General features: G+C 38.5%; 1 protein-coding gene across 1 annotated transcript; it reads left to right on the top strand.

Annotated features, from left to right (window-relative positions):
• Positions 1-7,830: 7,830 nt before the first annotated feature.
• On the top strand, positions 7,831-9,723 carry LOC102701544 (NAC domain-containing protein 90-like). The gene is made up of 3 exons (XM_015837130.2): positions 7,831-8,174; positions 8,308-8,630; positions 8,924-9,723. The coding sequence occupies exons 1-3, from the start codon at positions 8,018-8,020 to the stop codon at positions 9,269-9,271; spliced, it is 828 nt and encodes a 275-aa protein (XP_015692616.2). The 5' UTR covers positions 7,831-8,017; the 3' UTR covers positions 9,272-9,723.
• Positions 9,724-14,630: the final 4,907 nt, after the last annotated feature.

Below are 14,630 nucleotides of genomic sequence, written 5' to 3'. Positions count from 1 at the left end.
CGTAATTCTAATTAATGCATGCATGCAAAAACTAATTAGGGGCAGTGCAAGAAAAACACAAGTTCTACACGTGCATGTCCATGATTTCAGATATCATTTTGTTTGGATTCTGAAATATTTGAAAATTTTATGGTAAATGTTGCTTTGATTTCGAAAGACTTAAGTTTTCAGATAAAACAAGCTCGGAATATTGATGTGCTATATATATATATATATATATATATATATATGAATTGTATTGAAATTCACTACATAATTTGAAACAATAATTCAAAATGTGGATATACATAAGATGTTCAGACTTTTTATAAAAAAAATACATATGCACATTGTAATTTGAATTTAAAAAGATGAAACTAAGGTTGTGTTTGTCCGTTAAATTTTTCTTAACTTTTTACTCGACTTTTGTACGCATGTTGTCCGAACGGTTAAATAATATGTTTTTTTAAAAGTTTTTATATAGAAGTTACCTTTTAAAGTACATTTTAACTTTTTAGTAGTTTATTCCATTATTTCTGTTATTAAAAAGCTATGAAGAAATTAGATAATCTTTCTTATACATCTTCATCTTCACAAAAGAGCACAATATTATTAGTGTTACCTCTAATGAGGTAAGAGTAATAACATCCACTGGATTAGTATGCAATGAATGGTCTAATATAATGCAGAGAACTGTAAGAAACGTTGCTTTTTTACTTTATAATGTTAAGGTTGTGTTCTTTCTTTAGATTATTCTAATTCTTTTTCTTGTTTTCTGAAGTATAAACGGTGTGTTTTTTTCAAAAAGTTTTCATATAAAAATTTATTATCTCAATTTTCTCAAGTAGATTTTTAACTTTATAGAGTTAATACCATTGTTTAAACAATTAAATAGCTATCACAAAAATTAAATAATTTTTCATCTTTCATCTATAGCTAGAAAGGAACTAACTTGATTAAGAAATAAGCGTATATTTGCCAAAGGAAGTAATGTCATTGTATATTAATTTCTTGCTATCTCCATTCCTAAGGGGTTATGTTTTTTAGCTATAAACCTAGATAATGTATTTTATAAACGGATATTAGAAGAAAAAAATTATTATTCTTGAAAAAGTACATCTATGTTCATAAATTTACATCCCAAAATTTGATACGCAGAGGTACAAATAACTTACGATATCGAATTTTACGGCAGAGGTAACCAACCTTCGATTACAGACCAGAACCAACCTGTAGCAGAATGAAAGGAGAAAAGTCGAACGGACTAAAAATGACTATTATACTCATCTTAATGCAGGAGCAGGTGCTAGTAGTCGATCTGCGGAATTCCGTATGGTTGCTGGGCCATTTGGACGACAGCACTATGGTACTAGTGCTACTATTGCCATGTCTCCACTGCTTCACTTGACGCTTTTGATTTGGACTGTCATGTAGGAGTAGTATGACTCGTTAAAAACTTGAAAAAGAAGAAAACGCATGAAGAAGAATAGAGGAAAGAAACAGCAGTTGTTGTTGTTGTAACGCGTGGACCTCCCTTTATTCGTCTCGTAGTCCCCTCAATTTCCATCGATAAGTACACCCGAACCGTGCGCGGTAAGGTTGACATAGACCGTGTGTTTACGCGTTTCGTTGGGTAACGGAGTTGGCGGTATGAGATTTGGTTAATACCCGGAACTTTAAGGAACTTTATAGTAGAGATTCACTAAGGTCATATACGACGCTGTACACAGCTGCTATAAGTTATATATATACAACAAAATAAACAATCAAACAGCTTATATAATAAATGTCTATTTAACTGTCTCTTAATATTTAATACATCATCTTCTATGTTTTATATTTGTTACATGCAACCAATACAGGAGCACGTGTGATGGGACTAAACAGTAGAGGGTGTTTGGTTGCGTGCATGGGACTTGGCTCGCACCAGTGGAGCAGAGAGATAGAGAGATGTATGTTTGGTTGCCTGCATCTCGTGCAGGCGGTCGTCGTCGGGGCGTCGCTCCTTGGCCGTCGTCGCCTCATCGTCGTCGCGGCCGTCGCTCCTCAGTCGTCGCGGCCGTCGTCGTCGCCCCGTTGTCTCCGATGTCGTCTTCGCTGGATCCACTGCCGCCGCGCCGCCCGCCGCCGCCCGTCACTAGATCCGCGCCGCACGCCGTGGGCACGACGCCGCCCGTGGCCGGATCCGCGCCGCACGCCGTCGCTCGTCGCCGGATCCGTGGGCACGACGCCGCCCGTGGCCGGATCCGCGCCGCACGCCGCCGCCCGTCGCTGGATCGGCGCTGAGCACGCCGCCGTAGCGCGCCAAGCTATCATGGCGGTGGATGTGGTGCCTGACGCCGTCGAGGTTCCGCGCGTCGTCGCGGACGCAGGCCACACGGCCGCCCGTCCGCGCGGCGGCGACGGCGAGCGCGACGGCCGTGGCCGGGGACTCGTCGGCCAGCGCGGTGAAGTACTCCATGCTCCTGGGCTCCATTACCACGCCGCCGCTGCTGCTGCTGCTGTATGAATGATAAAATTAATATATGTGCTATTTTTTACCACGCTGATGCTGCTGCTGTAGGAATGATAAAAAAAGTTAATTAATATATGTGCTATTTTATTTGCTGGATTGTTTGAATAATTTTGACCTATAAACCATAAAAGAGGAGATAATCAACCAAACAACATCTTAGGGTATAAAGACTTACAGATACACCAACCAAACAACTTCATTTGCACCCACCTATCCAGGCCAGAGTCAGCCTGAATGGCTCATACGGGCCGTGTTAAACTGATACAAGCAACCAAATAGGCTCTAGATGAACGAACAGATACCTTTCAAGTTTTTTTATGTTAATGATGTCACGTAGGATAATTAATCTGACATGAATGTATATAGATGACTATTGTCTTACTGTTGTATATACCCTAAACTGAACCCATACGATGGTTAAATTATATATATTTTTGCGGTCCCTAATAAAACATATTGGAATACCAAATTTTTTATGTATATTTTTTGCTAATTTGAGATACATACTAACTGAAAATATAAAGTTTTTATCTGAAAAATATGATACTTTGAGATATACCATCGTAGAATTGGTAAAAAATTCTTAAATTATTATGACAGAATAACTTGCTCTTCTTTTTATTAGCCTTTTCTCATCCTCCAGAACGAGGTACCGTATTTTCTAAATGCAGAAACCTAGTAGACACTAATTCCAGAGGTACTTAGGCCGTGTTCGGGAGATGGATAAGTTATTTTATCCCTCTCGTTTTCCACGCGCACGCTTTCCGTACTACTAATAGTGTATTTTTTATAAAAGTTTTCTATAGGAAAGTTGTTTTAAAAAATTATATTAGTATATTTCATATTCTTTTAATAATTAATAATTAATTAGGGCTCGTTTGGCACAGCTCTAGCTCCCAACTCTAACTTATCTAGAGCCGAAGTTATGCCAAACGGTACAAATTCTACTTTTTTGGAGCGGAGCTGCTCCTAAAAAATAAACTACAGGGTGGAGCTGGGTTTTTGCTACTCCACAGCTCCACTCCACGCCAAAAGACCCACTATCATTTGTTATTTTATTATAATTATTCGAATTTGCCACTCAGGTACTAAACATTTATATTATATGTTAAATGTCATATAGGATTTTGTAACCATATAATTGTGTCGTTCAAATTAAAAAAATAATCGGTATTTAATTATATGAAAAAGAAACATAATTAAATTATGGCTTAATCATGACTCCATATGATCCACAAGGGTATTATTGTCAATATACTCTGTATCCTCTCTTTTAGGAGTTCTGGAGCAGACCAAGCTAGTCAAATAGTTTTGATCTGCTCTCCAGCTTCCACAGAAGCAGCTCTCATTGGAGTTGGAGTTTGAAGCTAGGATCTGGAGTTCAGAGCTCTACCAAACAGACCCTTAATCATATAATCTATTGCTACGTTTTTCGGACCAGATAAGTTATTTTATCCATCTCACCCACGAACAGGGCCTTAGAAATTACATTGAAAATTTTATACCTCTAGATATTTTCTCTATGCATTTTCTTGAAGAATCGTACAATATGTTTTTATTTCTAGTGCTCATGGTCTACTCAGAATATAGGTAATTTGTAGAATTTTAGTTGGAAAAGGTCAGTTGCTCAATTTTTGTTTAAAAACCGTCCTATCCAAAAAGGGTCCTCAGTTTGCCTCCATAATAATTTCTTTCCCCACCAAGTCCTTATATATAGCAAGCATAATAGTTGAATAAGACCGCATGATAATTTTGTTATTCAATTTTTTTTGCAAATATGTGAAAAAATTATATATCATTCTTAAAGTTTTTAAGTAATAAATTAAATCATAATAAAATAATGAATAATTATAAAAATTATTGAACAAGACAAATGATCAGGCGTCAAATAAAAAAAGACATAGGAACTAGCTAGTAGGTTAATTATGAGCTAACTATAAGCATAGATAGAGAGGAGAAAAAAAAGAGGAGTGTTAGTTTTCATAGCCCTACACATGTTCCAAAATATATCCATTAAATACATAGGTGATCGAAAGAAATAGAAGAAATATAGTTGAGCTTAATATTAGCTCTACTGTTCCATTAAGTACCATCACCTCACTTTAACCATAAATTAATCTTAATGTTTATATTATATTATTGAATGGTAGTTGTATTGTTATCTTTATGATGCTAATACTTTAAAAATATGTTAAATAATGTGGTCAAAGTTTAAACTTAAATAGTGCCGCCGTCAATTAATATTCGAGAACGGATCGAGGAGTATTAAATTGTTAGTTGCTCAAGAAATTCTTAACACTAGCCTGCAACATTATGATGTTACTAGTGTACCAACTATTGTACTGAACGATGGTTCTCTTTAGCTACCTCCACAGAAATGACATTCAAGATTTATTTCTAATTATAGTAGGTGAATGTTTGGTTTTTTTCCAGTAACAAAGTCAAACAACATATTTATAAATAAAAATAGTTGTGAATAAAACTTTTATATACATGTTCTTACCGATTTAAAAGCAAATATTAAAAAATAAACTAGAATGAGAAAGACTAAAATCAACTCTAAATTTAAGTTTAAAATTTTAATTTTAACTTATTAACTTATAAACCTAACTAGAGGTGAAAAAACGTTATAGTTACCTTTACCGCACTCAACATGAATTATCCTGGAGTTCTTGTTAATTTTTGGCCCTGTTTAGTTGCGAAAAATTTCCCCTAAAAACATCACATCGAATCATCGGATACATAAATGGAGTATTGAACATGGATGAAACAAAAAACTAATTGCACAGTTATGGAAGAAACCGTGATACAAATCTCATAATTAGTCATAAGTGCTACCGTGATACAAATCTCATGATTAATTAGGCTCAAAAGATTCGTTTCGCAGTTTTTGGTTGAGCCGTGAAATTTGTTTTTGCATTCATGTTCGAAAACTTCTTCCGACATCTAGTCAAACGTGTGATGTGACTGCAAAAATTTTTGTTTTTGCAAACAGGTCCTGTTTAGTTCGTAAAAACTTTTTCCAAAAACACCGCATCTAATCTTTGGATACCTAAATGAAGCATTAAATATACATGAATAATAAAACTAATTACATAATTATAGGAAAAATCGTAAGATAAATCTTTTGAGCCTAATTAGGACATGATTAGCCATAAGTGCTACAGTAACCAATATGTGCTAATGATGGATTAATTAAACTCAAAAGATTCGTCTCGTGGTTTTCAGACGGTATCTAAAATTTGTTTTTCTATTTGTGTCCGAAAACCTCTTCGAACATTCGGACAAGCGTTCGACTTGATATTTTTGCCAAAAATTTTTGCTAACTAAACGAGGCCTTAAACACCCCCTAACCTATCGACGGCAGTACTCAACGTTGTAGTTATACCTTTACCACAGTCAACCCCGTTTGATGTGTCGGAATCGGTGACGTCTCTTTCCATGGCCATGGTCTCTCTCCTCTCTCTTATCTTATCTGAGACCATGGGTCGTGGTCTATGGTTAAGCATTTATTGATTCCTGGCTGCTGTACTACTCCGTCAAAAAAAAATAATTTTTGGATTTTGTATGTCCAGCGTTTAACTATCGTTTTATTTGAAAAATTTATTAAAAAATTAAAAAAATTAGTCGTATGTAAAGTGCTATTTATGATGGAGTAACAATAAAAATATTAATTATAAAAAAATTTTAAATAAGACGAAAAGTTAAAAATTTTATCTAAAAACACGTAAATTCGTTTATTTTACATCAGAGGTTGTACGCGGTACGCTGTACGGCAAGATCTTGATTAGAGAGCAGGTCACAAACTGTATCTATTAGTGGAGTATAATATATACTCAAGTACTATGGATCATTCAAGTGGTCAAGAAACTAACAGTTTTATGGGTTAATGTTTAATACAGCTGCTTTAATCATTAATAGCAACTGTTTGATGGTGCCTCCACCAAACAGCTACAGGTGATGAAAAGTTTTCTACGTAAAATGGAAAAACTGCATCATCTTGAAAATTTGAGAGTTCATCCTTTTAATTTCCAGAACTGATATATATGTTGCATCCTAGATAAAATTATAAATCTTTTTGTTCAAAAAAAAGATAAAATTATAAAACTTTTCGTACATAAAAGTTTAACTATTCGATATTTATTGATAGTTGAAGTTAAAATTATACTAGTCAACAGCAAAAAAAAAAATTGAAACCGAAGGGTAAGTAACTTATGGAAGATTTATTTACTAGAAAAACTACTTTTATGATATAAATGGAGTTTGAACCCCTAGTGTGGTATTAATTGGTAAAATATAGTTGTGTTCTTTTAGAAAATTTAGTAAGACATCAAAACCATATAGTACCATATACTTCTAACTTAACCAGAGAATGTTAATATATTTTATAAAAAATAAAAAAATGATAACACTAGAACTTTGTAAGGCTAATTTTAACATAAAACCAAACATGCATGGTCCAAAATTTGCATTTCTTTGTTTATATATGCAACCGTTCCCATTTGAAGAGTCCACACGCCAAGGGGCTTAAAATTGATAGGGAAAATCCTCAAGTTATCTCTGTTTTTTACTCGCTCTATCAAAAATACAGCTAACTTTATAGTTTAAGATATCTTTGTAGGTCAAATAAATTACAAAGGCAGCTATAGTTTACAATGAGTACTTTACATTCTTTCTTTTTCAAATGTAAAAAAGTACACACAAGACACGAATTTTCTTGTCGTGATGTTACTTCTTCTATAATGCAGTGCGGCCGTGCTACGGGTAGCTATCTGATTACTGATGTCACAGGCCCACAGCAAGGATAGCGAAGACAACTAATTAGTTATTACCTCTCTATCATAATAAGTGTATTTCTAAATTTTAAATTTGTATTATTTAGCGTTATCCCATCGATCACCTCATTTTCTAAACTTGATCTATTTTACCTTTAAATACCTATCACTCCATACAATTCCTTTGTTTAATGAGGGATATCTAGCTTATTTTTTCTTTGTAACTATTTTATCTCTGCAGTGCTATAAATGTATAAATGTATTTATATTGAGACGGAGTGGGACTAAATTCGTCGTTAAAGCCCTAACCAGAGGGTTGAAGCGAGTGATTATTAATAAAAGAAATCACAGAATGATAATACTGACCCAGTCCTCCTCTCCCTCCTCCCCTCCCGGCTCCCGCCACTACACGCGTCGTACTCGACCGCACCATTTGCTAGGGATGCGACCTCCACACTCCAAAACTTGGTTTCCACGCCGACCAGCAGCTGAAATTTTCTCCCCGATTAACCCTCGCCATGTCAACCGACGACCACCTCCCCCCGCATCCTATATAGCCTCACGGCCGGCCGGCACACGATTTACCCTAGAAGCGTACTACTCACTCGATCGATCTGTACGATCTCCTTAGCTAGCCACGAGAGAGACGATCGATCATCATCATCGTACATCACCGGCGTCCGGCTGGCTGCTGGAGTGGATTGGTTGAGATCGATTGGCGGCGGTACCTGGTGGCCTGGCCTGTACCATGGGAGAGCTGCCGCCGGGGTATCGGTTCTACCCGACGGAGGAGGAGCTGGTGTGCTTCTACCTCCGGCACAAGCTCGACGGCCGACGCTGCCGCGACATCGAGCGCGTCATCCCCGTCGCCGACGTCTGCTCGCTCGATCCATGGCAGCTCCCAGGCACGCCACGTCGTCTTCACAGTTCATTAGTTCACACCCCTAGCTAGACACGCCGGCCGCTTGCCGTGCAATGTGTGCGGGCCGCGGCTAATGGTTGCTGATTGGTCGGGTACGTTGATTGTGCGTTCTGCAGAGGTGCACCAAGGCGCGTGGACCGGCGACGAGGAGCCGTGGTTCTACTTCTGCCCGCGGCAGGAGCGGGAGGCGCGGGGCGGGCGGCCGAGCCGCACGACGCCGTCGGGGTACTGGAAGGCGGCCGGCACGCCGGGGTGGGTCTACTCGGCCGACGGCCGCCCCATCGGGACCAAGAAGACCATGGTGTTCTACCGCGGCCGCGCGCCGGCGGGGTCCAAGACCAAGTGGAAGATGAACGAGTACAGAGCCTTCGAGGGAGACGACGACTCAGACGCCGCCGCCGCGCATGCAACTGCCCCGGCACCAAACCCTTATCTCCAGGTAAATTAAAAATGCCTCTTTTTATCCGAACCTATATAAAAAAAACCCAACACCATGGTCAAGTTGCAATACTATCAATCATGTCTCATTCCAAAACATATTCCTTTATGCTCTACTTGCAATGGTGATCGTGATCTTGTATGCTAGCTAGCTGATGTCTGGTGATAGTCTACCTAACTGTAGATGCACGAGCCGTGAGGGAAACTGCGACTTGGGATATAATCACATAATACCTATCCAGAGGCCAGAGCAGCTGATCAATAACCGTTTATGTTTGTTCGATCATTTTGCAGACGAGGAGCGAGTTCAGCTTGTGCCGGCTGTACACCAGGTCAGGGTGCCCCCGGCAGTTCGATCGCCGGCCGAGCTCCTCGGTGGCCGCCGCCGGAGGTGGCAGCAGCAGGAACAACCCAGCGCCGTCGTCGTCCACCGCGGCTGCGTTTGCCGACGAGGATGCTGAAGGGGGGAAGGGTCAGAAGAGAAAAAGGAGCCCACCAAACGACGGCAGTTCGTCCAGCGGCGACGGCGATGGCTCCATGCTGCAGCAGCCGCAGCCGCAGCACAGGCAGAGAGGCAACGACGAGGAGCTCGTAGAGTGCAGCACGACGGACTGGTGGGCAGATCTTCTGGGCTGGAATTGATGCAGGAATTCGATTCTAGTTAAGGTCGGCCGTGACCTCAAATAACCGCGGCCGATCTCTATTTATTATTGCTGATTTTTCATAATCATTTCGTCGTTCCAAAATTGATTTTGAGCATAAAGGGGCTGAAAAGTTTCGGAGAGCTCAAAGACGTATACAATTTTGCACCCATAACGGAAACTAAGACCGCAGAAAAAAAAACTAATTGATTGTAGCATTTGTTGAATCAAGCCGTGTTTCTTTGATGCAACTTTTGACAAGAGAAATTGATCATTGCAATGCCAGGAACTAACTATAACAAAATAATCTAGGTTTTTTAAGCAGATATGAGGATTGCAAGGAAAAGACTATAGTGTCATTTAATAAATGAGAAATGTATGATGGTGGGAACGTGAGGTACATGGTAAGTGGGCATAAAATAAGAAAAAAATAAATAAGAAGTAATTAATGTGATAAATAATATTATAAATAGTATAATAAATACCTATATTTTGATACAAAATTTAGATACTAGAATTATTTATATTATAGAACAAAGAATGTACTTCACAAATTTTTTTGGGTTAGGCAGATGAGACAATAATTGCATGGACTACACTGATGTGATGGCCTATTCTGATCCTCAAGCATCCACTTTATAGTTTGATCTGAAGTTGAGTTTATGGATCTCACAAAATTTTTATCGGTTTTTTTCCATAAATATGGATAGTTGAGATATTGAAGTCAGGTGGACACGGAATATTTTTGTCGTTGTTATGTTGTATATTATATTATACTTATTGTAAATGAAGCATGTTCAAATAATAGAGCCTAATATAGTCTCTTAGACAATACATGTCATCTATAGACTATCCTCCTCGAACGGTTAACAAATAATTAATGGCTCTAAGCATAAACCCACTAAAATAGTTTTTTGTACTAATCTTCCTTTTCTTCTCAATCCTCATGAAGAAAAAATTCTCTTGTGGTAGTAGAAGCTAAGAGTTGATGTTAAGCCAATGTATTTATCTCTCCTCTCGCTCCACGTTACTAAATTTGTCTAGTTGGCCAGGCAAAACCCCCTTATTGATGGCTGTCTTATGCTCTAAATTATTGTGGAATGAAAACTTTGCTCCATCCTCAATACTCCTCCGATGTAGTAATTGTTAGTTAGTTTTATGAGTTGAGTATTAGTTAGGTTAAATGTATTACCGAATATCGAATATCGTGTTTTTCTTAATTGTTTTATATAATACTATTGTTTTTAACATATAATAGTTAGATAAAAGCAGTTTACCAAATACCAAAATATCTTCACGTTGGTGCCCTACACGAGATTATGTTAACTCACCGCAATACTAAAAGAGAGCAGAAAATGCAACTATAACTCTACCACCACACCTAAGTTTTTCCTCTGTCCCTACTATTTGTTTTAGTGCAGGTTTTCAAAGGAGGGGCTGACTCTAGTGTATTTTAATTGTAAGAAGAATTTAATCTATACTGTTGATTTATTTTTATCGGACGACTGAGAGTACATTATACTACCAATAATATTAGGTATAGTAGAAATTTAAAGGGGTAATATTGTCCTTTTTATTATGATCTTTATTTAAAAAAACAAAATTATAAAATACTACTAATCAAGTAATTAACAAAGTAAAAAATACCATTTTTCTACTGATAATATAATACTACAAATCACCAGAGAGTTGCCCTTCAAAGGATAGTTTTGGACCGAGAGAAGGAGTTTTGAGCAGCAATTAGTTAAGCTTTAGGACTTAGGAGGGATTTAACTAGAAGTTGTGTATCTCATCATTAAAAGTAATAGCTTTTCTAATAAAGGAAAAGGTAAGATATCAGAAAATATAATTAATATATTATTGGGTTTGTCCACCAATTATTCCATGGAACCAATTAACCATAATGCAAGAGAATACACAGTACAACTTGCATTTTGGTTTTGCATACTTCATATATAACCATCATCATTCACCTTTTTTTTAATGAATGCCACCATTCATAGCCTTCATACCGTTCGAGTGCATACATTTCTCATGGAATAGACAATCGTGCATAATCGATAACTAATTAAATGCAACTTGTTCTTTGGGCATGCATGCACACGGAAAGATTCGTCCGTTGATCGTGACATCTTTATTTCTATAGCGTCGCCAAAGAGATCAAGCCCACAAGCTCCTAGCCACAACATGACGCCATGCACAATTTCTCACCAATTCTCACGTTGACTATCCGTTGAACACCGGTTGCTGATAAAATACAAACATTCCCGTTCGTTTTACACTAGTTCCAAAAGTCTCTTACGTGCCGGTTGAAATCCACGTCAATATGCGGTTGACGAGCTGCCAAAAAAAAAAGAGAGAAGAAGATTGAGCTGGCTCGAATTAGACAGAATCAGATATAACTCCAAATTAAATCAACAAATCAATTCATCAACAATAGACAAAATCAATATACACATATAGATGCCCAAATCAATACCCATAACATGTCACCGGCAACTGTTCTATTAATAAAATAATTAGTGGTCAATCCCTTGTCATAAAAAAAGTCATGTATTTTGAAACAGATGAATAATATCCTGGCATGCTACAGATCTGGTCGTCGACACTGCTCGTGGTGTTTGGCGCGATTAAAGAAACTAATCTAAGGCCCTCCTTGAATCATAGGAGTGAAAAAACAGAGAAATAGGAAAAATATAAGATTTTAACAGAAATATAAGTGTAAAAAACACAGGAAAAATGTAGGAATGACCGTTTGATTGGATCACAGGAAAAACACAGGAATTTGAGAAGATATAAAGAATCATGCCCCCTTTGATTCAAAGAAATTTCATAGGAATTTCAGAGGATTTCATTCCTATATATAGAATTTTTTCCTACAAAGCCCTTTGAATCAAAGGAATGAATCATATGAAATTCTATGGAATTCCTATGGAATGCATCTTCATGTACAAGTTTTGGAGAAAATTTAACGAGAGGTTGAACCTCCTAGAAAAAAATCCTTTGAGTTTATATTTCTCCTTAAATTCTTGTGTTTTTCTTGTGGTCCAATCAAACGGTCTTTCCTATGTTTTTCCTGTTTTGCAATCCTATGTTTTACACCTACATTCCTGTTAGAATACTGTGTTTTTAATATTCCTTCGTTTTTTCATTTCTGTGATTCAAAGGGGCCCTCAAAAGGATTTTTCCATGAGGTTCTACCTCTGGTTAAATTTCCTCCAAAATTTATATGTGAAGAGGCATTCCATACAAATTTCATAGGATTTCATGGGGTTGATTCCTTTGATTAAAAAGATTTTGTAGGAAAATTCCTGTAGGAATGAAATCCTCCAAAATTTCTATCGATTTTCTTAGAATCAAAGGAGGCCTAAGTAGGGGCTATTTTGGCCCATAAGAAAAAATGGTATGCAAAAAGAAAAAAAACTAAGGACGTCCGTGCCTACATAATTGCACGATTCGAATTTAACAAAATTAGTAGCATCCACCTGATTTTAGTCTTAGCAATGGTATTCTCAAATAAGACATTTTAATAGCCGCGTGATCCAATTGACCTAAACACAAGGCCACCATTGCAGGATGGGCCAGCTGGACTATATCGCCTTGTTTGGGCCACACACACACACACACGGACTCGTGCGGGCAATGCAAGCGGGCGTAGCTGCACGGCTCGGCAGCTTCCGAACCGAAAGGCATTTCAGCAACCACGCCGCGCTAGCCGTGGGACCTGATCACATCTCGGGGTCGGGGCCCTGGAATCAGATTCCGATCGAATCGACGCTGCATTGCCACGATCGAGGCACTCTGCATACGTACAGATTCCAGACGCACACTGCAGGCATGCGCCGCACAACACAGAAACGCGCGATCGTGAAAATGTTAGGCACGCACCACGGTCGCCACCGATCGATGAGGAAGCTTCAGATCTCCAGCCATGCATCCAGTTTAGTTCACAGCTGCAGATGAACCTGATATTGCACGCCCCAGGTTTAGTTTACACACACACACATGTTAATTTCAGTTGGAAAGGGATCTAGGCTTCTTTCGGCTGCAAACGCCGTCCAGACTCCAGAGGATGACCCCTCTCTGCCTTGCCAGCAACGTGAACGAATCACGGTGAAGCAACGAGGCGAAATACGCACGTTGGTCGGTTGATCCGCATCTTATGATGACACGATGTACTGCCCATGATTCTATCTCGACTGCGATGCCTCCTTCCAGCTATCCGTTTTTCTAATGATCATTGCAAATATTCCAACCGCGATCAATGTTAACTATTTGGCTAACTAGACAACCACACCAATTAACAAAAGAGTGATCCGTTCGATGGATCTCCTTTTCCTGTCAGCATACACGCACGTACGGCTAAAAGTGAAGAACCAAATCAGCACAATCACCACTGGCAAAAACGAGAGATGCAAGCCTGCAAGTTGTGCCCAATTAGGCCGGCGGATAAGGTGGACTAGTGGAGGGCGTACAGGCGTGCACATATACGTGCCACAAATTCGTCGTGAGCTCGAGAGATCCGGTGGTTTACACGAGATTATACACACGAGACGATGAAAGGTTTGGGTCCGAGACTCCCACTGCTCGGTGCTGGGCCTGCTGGCATCCCAGATGAGCCGTGAGCGTGACGTGACGTGCGTAATGTGGAGGGCTCCGTGATCGTATCCTTGGGAAGCTTTCTGTTTATATTTTTAATTAAAAATTAGCAACAATAGTTTTCTAAAAATCTATTTTTTGATTTTTAATACTCCTCCATATTTTTTTATATGACGCCGTTGACTTTTACATCCACGTTTAACCATTCGTCTTATTAAAAAATTATACAATTATTAATTATTTTATTATAATATGATTTATTATTATAGAAACTTTAGGTATGCATTATAATTTTATATATTTGGATATAAATTTTAAATAAGACGAATGATCAAACATAATTATTAACGGTGTTATACATATTTTTGGAGCGAGTAAGAATGTGTATATATATACAAATAAATAAACTTTGTTGGGCCCACGCCCGGTAGTTGGGATCCGGTGGTCCGGCTCTCACGTCACTTGCGGCCGCGGCCCGCAGGGAATCTCCAAACGTGGGCGGCGCCCCCACTGAATTCCCACGCGCGTTTATGCAAGTGCTTTTATTATTTGGCTATTTGCAATCATGTACTAGGTGTATTAATAGAGTTTTACTTCGAGATATCGGTATCTCATAGTACTAAATCGTTTCTGATCATAAGATCCAACAGTGCATACCGGTACCTTGAGATATAAAAGAAAGGATTGGAGTAAAACTAGTATTAATAACATGGGAGTTGGGTATTCATTTCTGTCGAAATAGCCGAAACAATCCGCTCTAA

Source organism: Oryza brachyantha, chromosome 5, assembly GCF_000231095.2.
Source record: "Oryza brachyantha chromosome 5, ObraRS2, whole genome shotgun sequence".
Taxonomy (NCBI): Eukaryota; Viridiplantae; Streptophyta; class Magnoliopsida; order Poales; family Poaceae; genus Oryza; species Oryza brachyantha.
This window is presented reverse-complemented; position numbering and strand designations above follow the sequence as displayed.

Coding starts and splice junctions, on each gene's coding strand:
- LOC102701544 (XM_015837130.2), top strand. CDS start 8,018: ATGGGAGAGCTGCCGCCGGGGTATCGGTTCTACCCGACGGAGGAGGAG. Junction 8,175..8,307: donor CGATCCATGGCAGCTCCCAG/GCACGCCACGTC, acceptor TGCGTTCTGCAG/AGGTGCACCAAGGCGCGTGG. Junction 8,631..8,923: donor CACCAAACCCTTATCTCCAG/GTAAATTAAAAA, acceptor ATCATTTTGCAG/ACGAGGAGCGAGTTCAGCTT.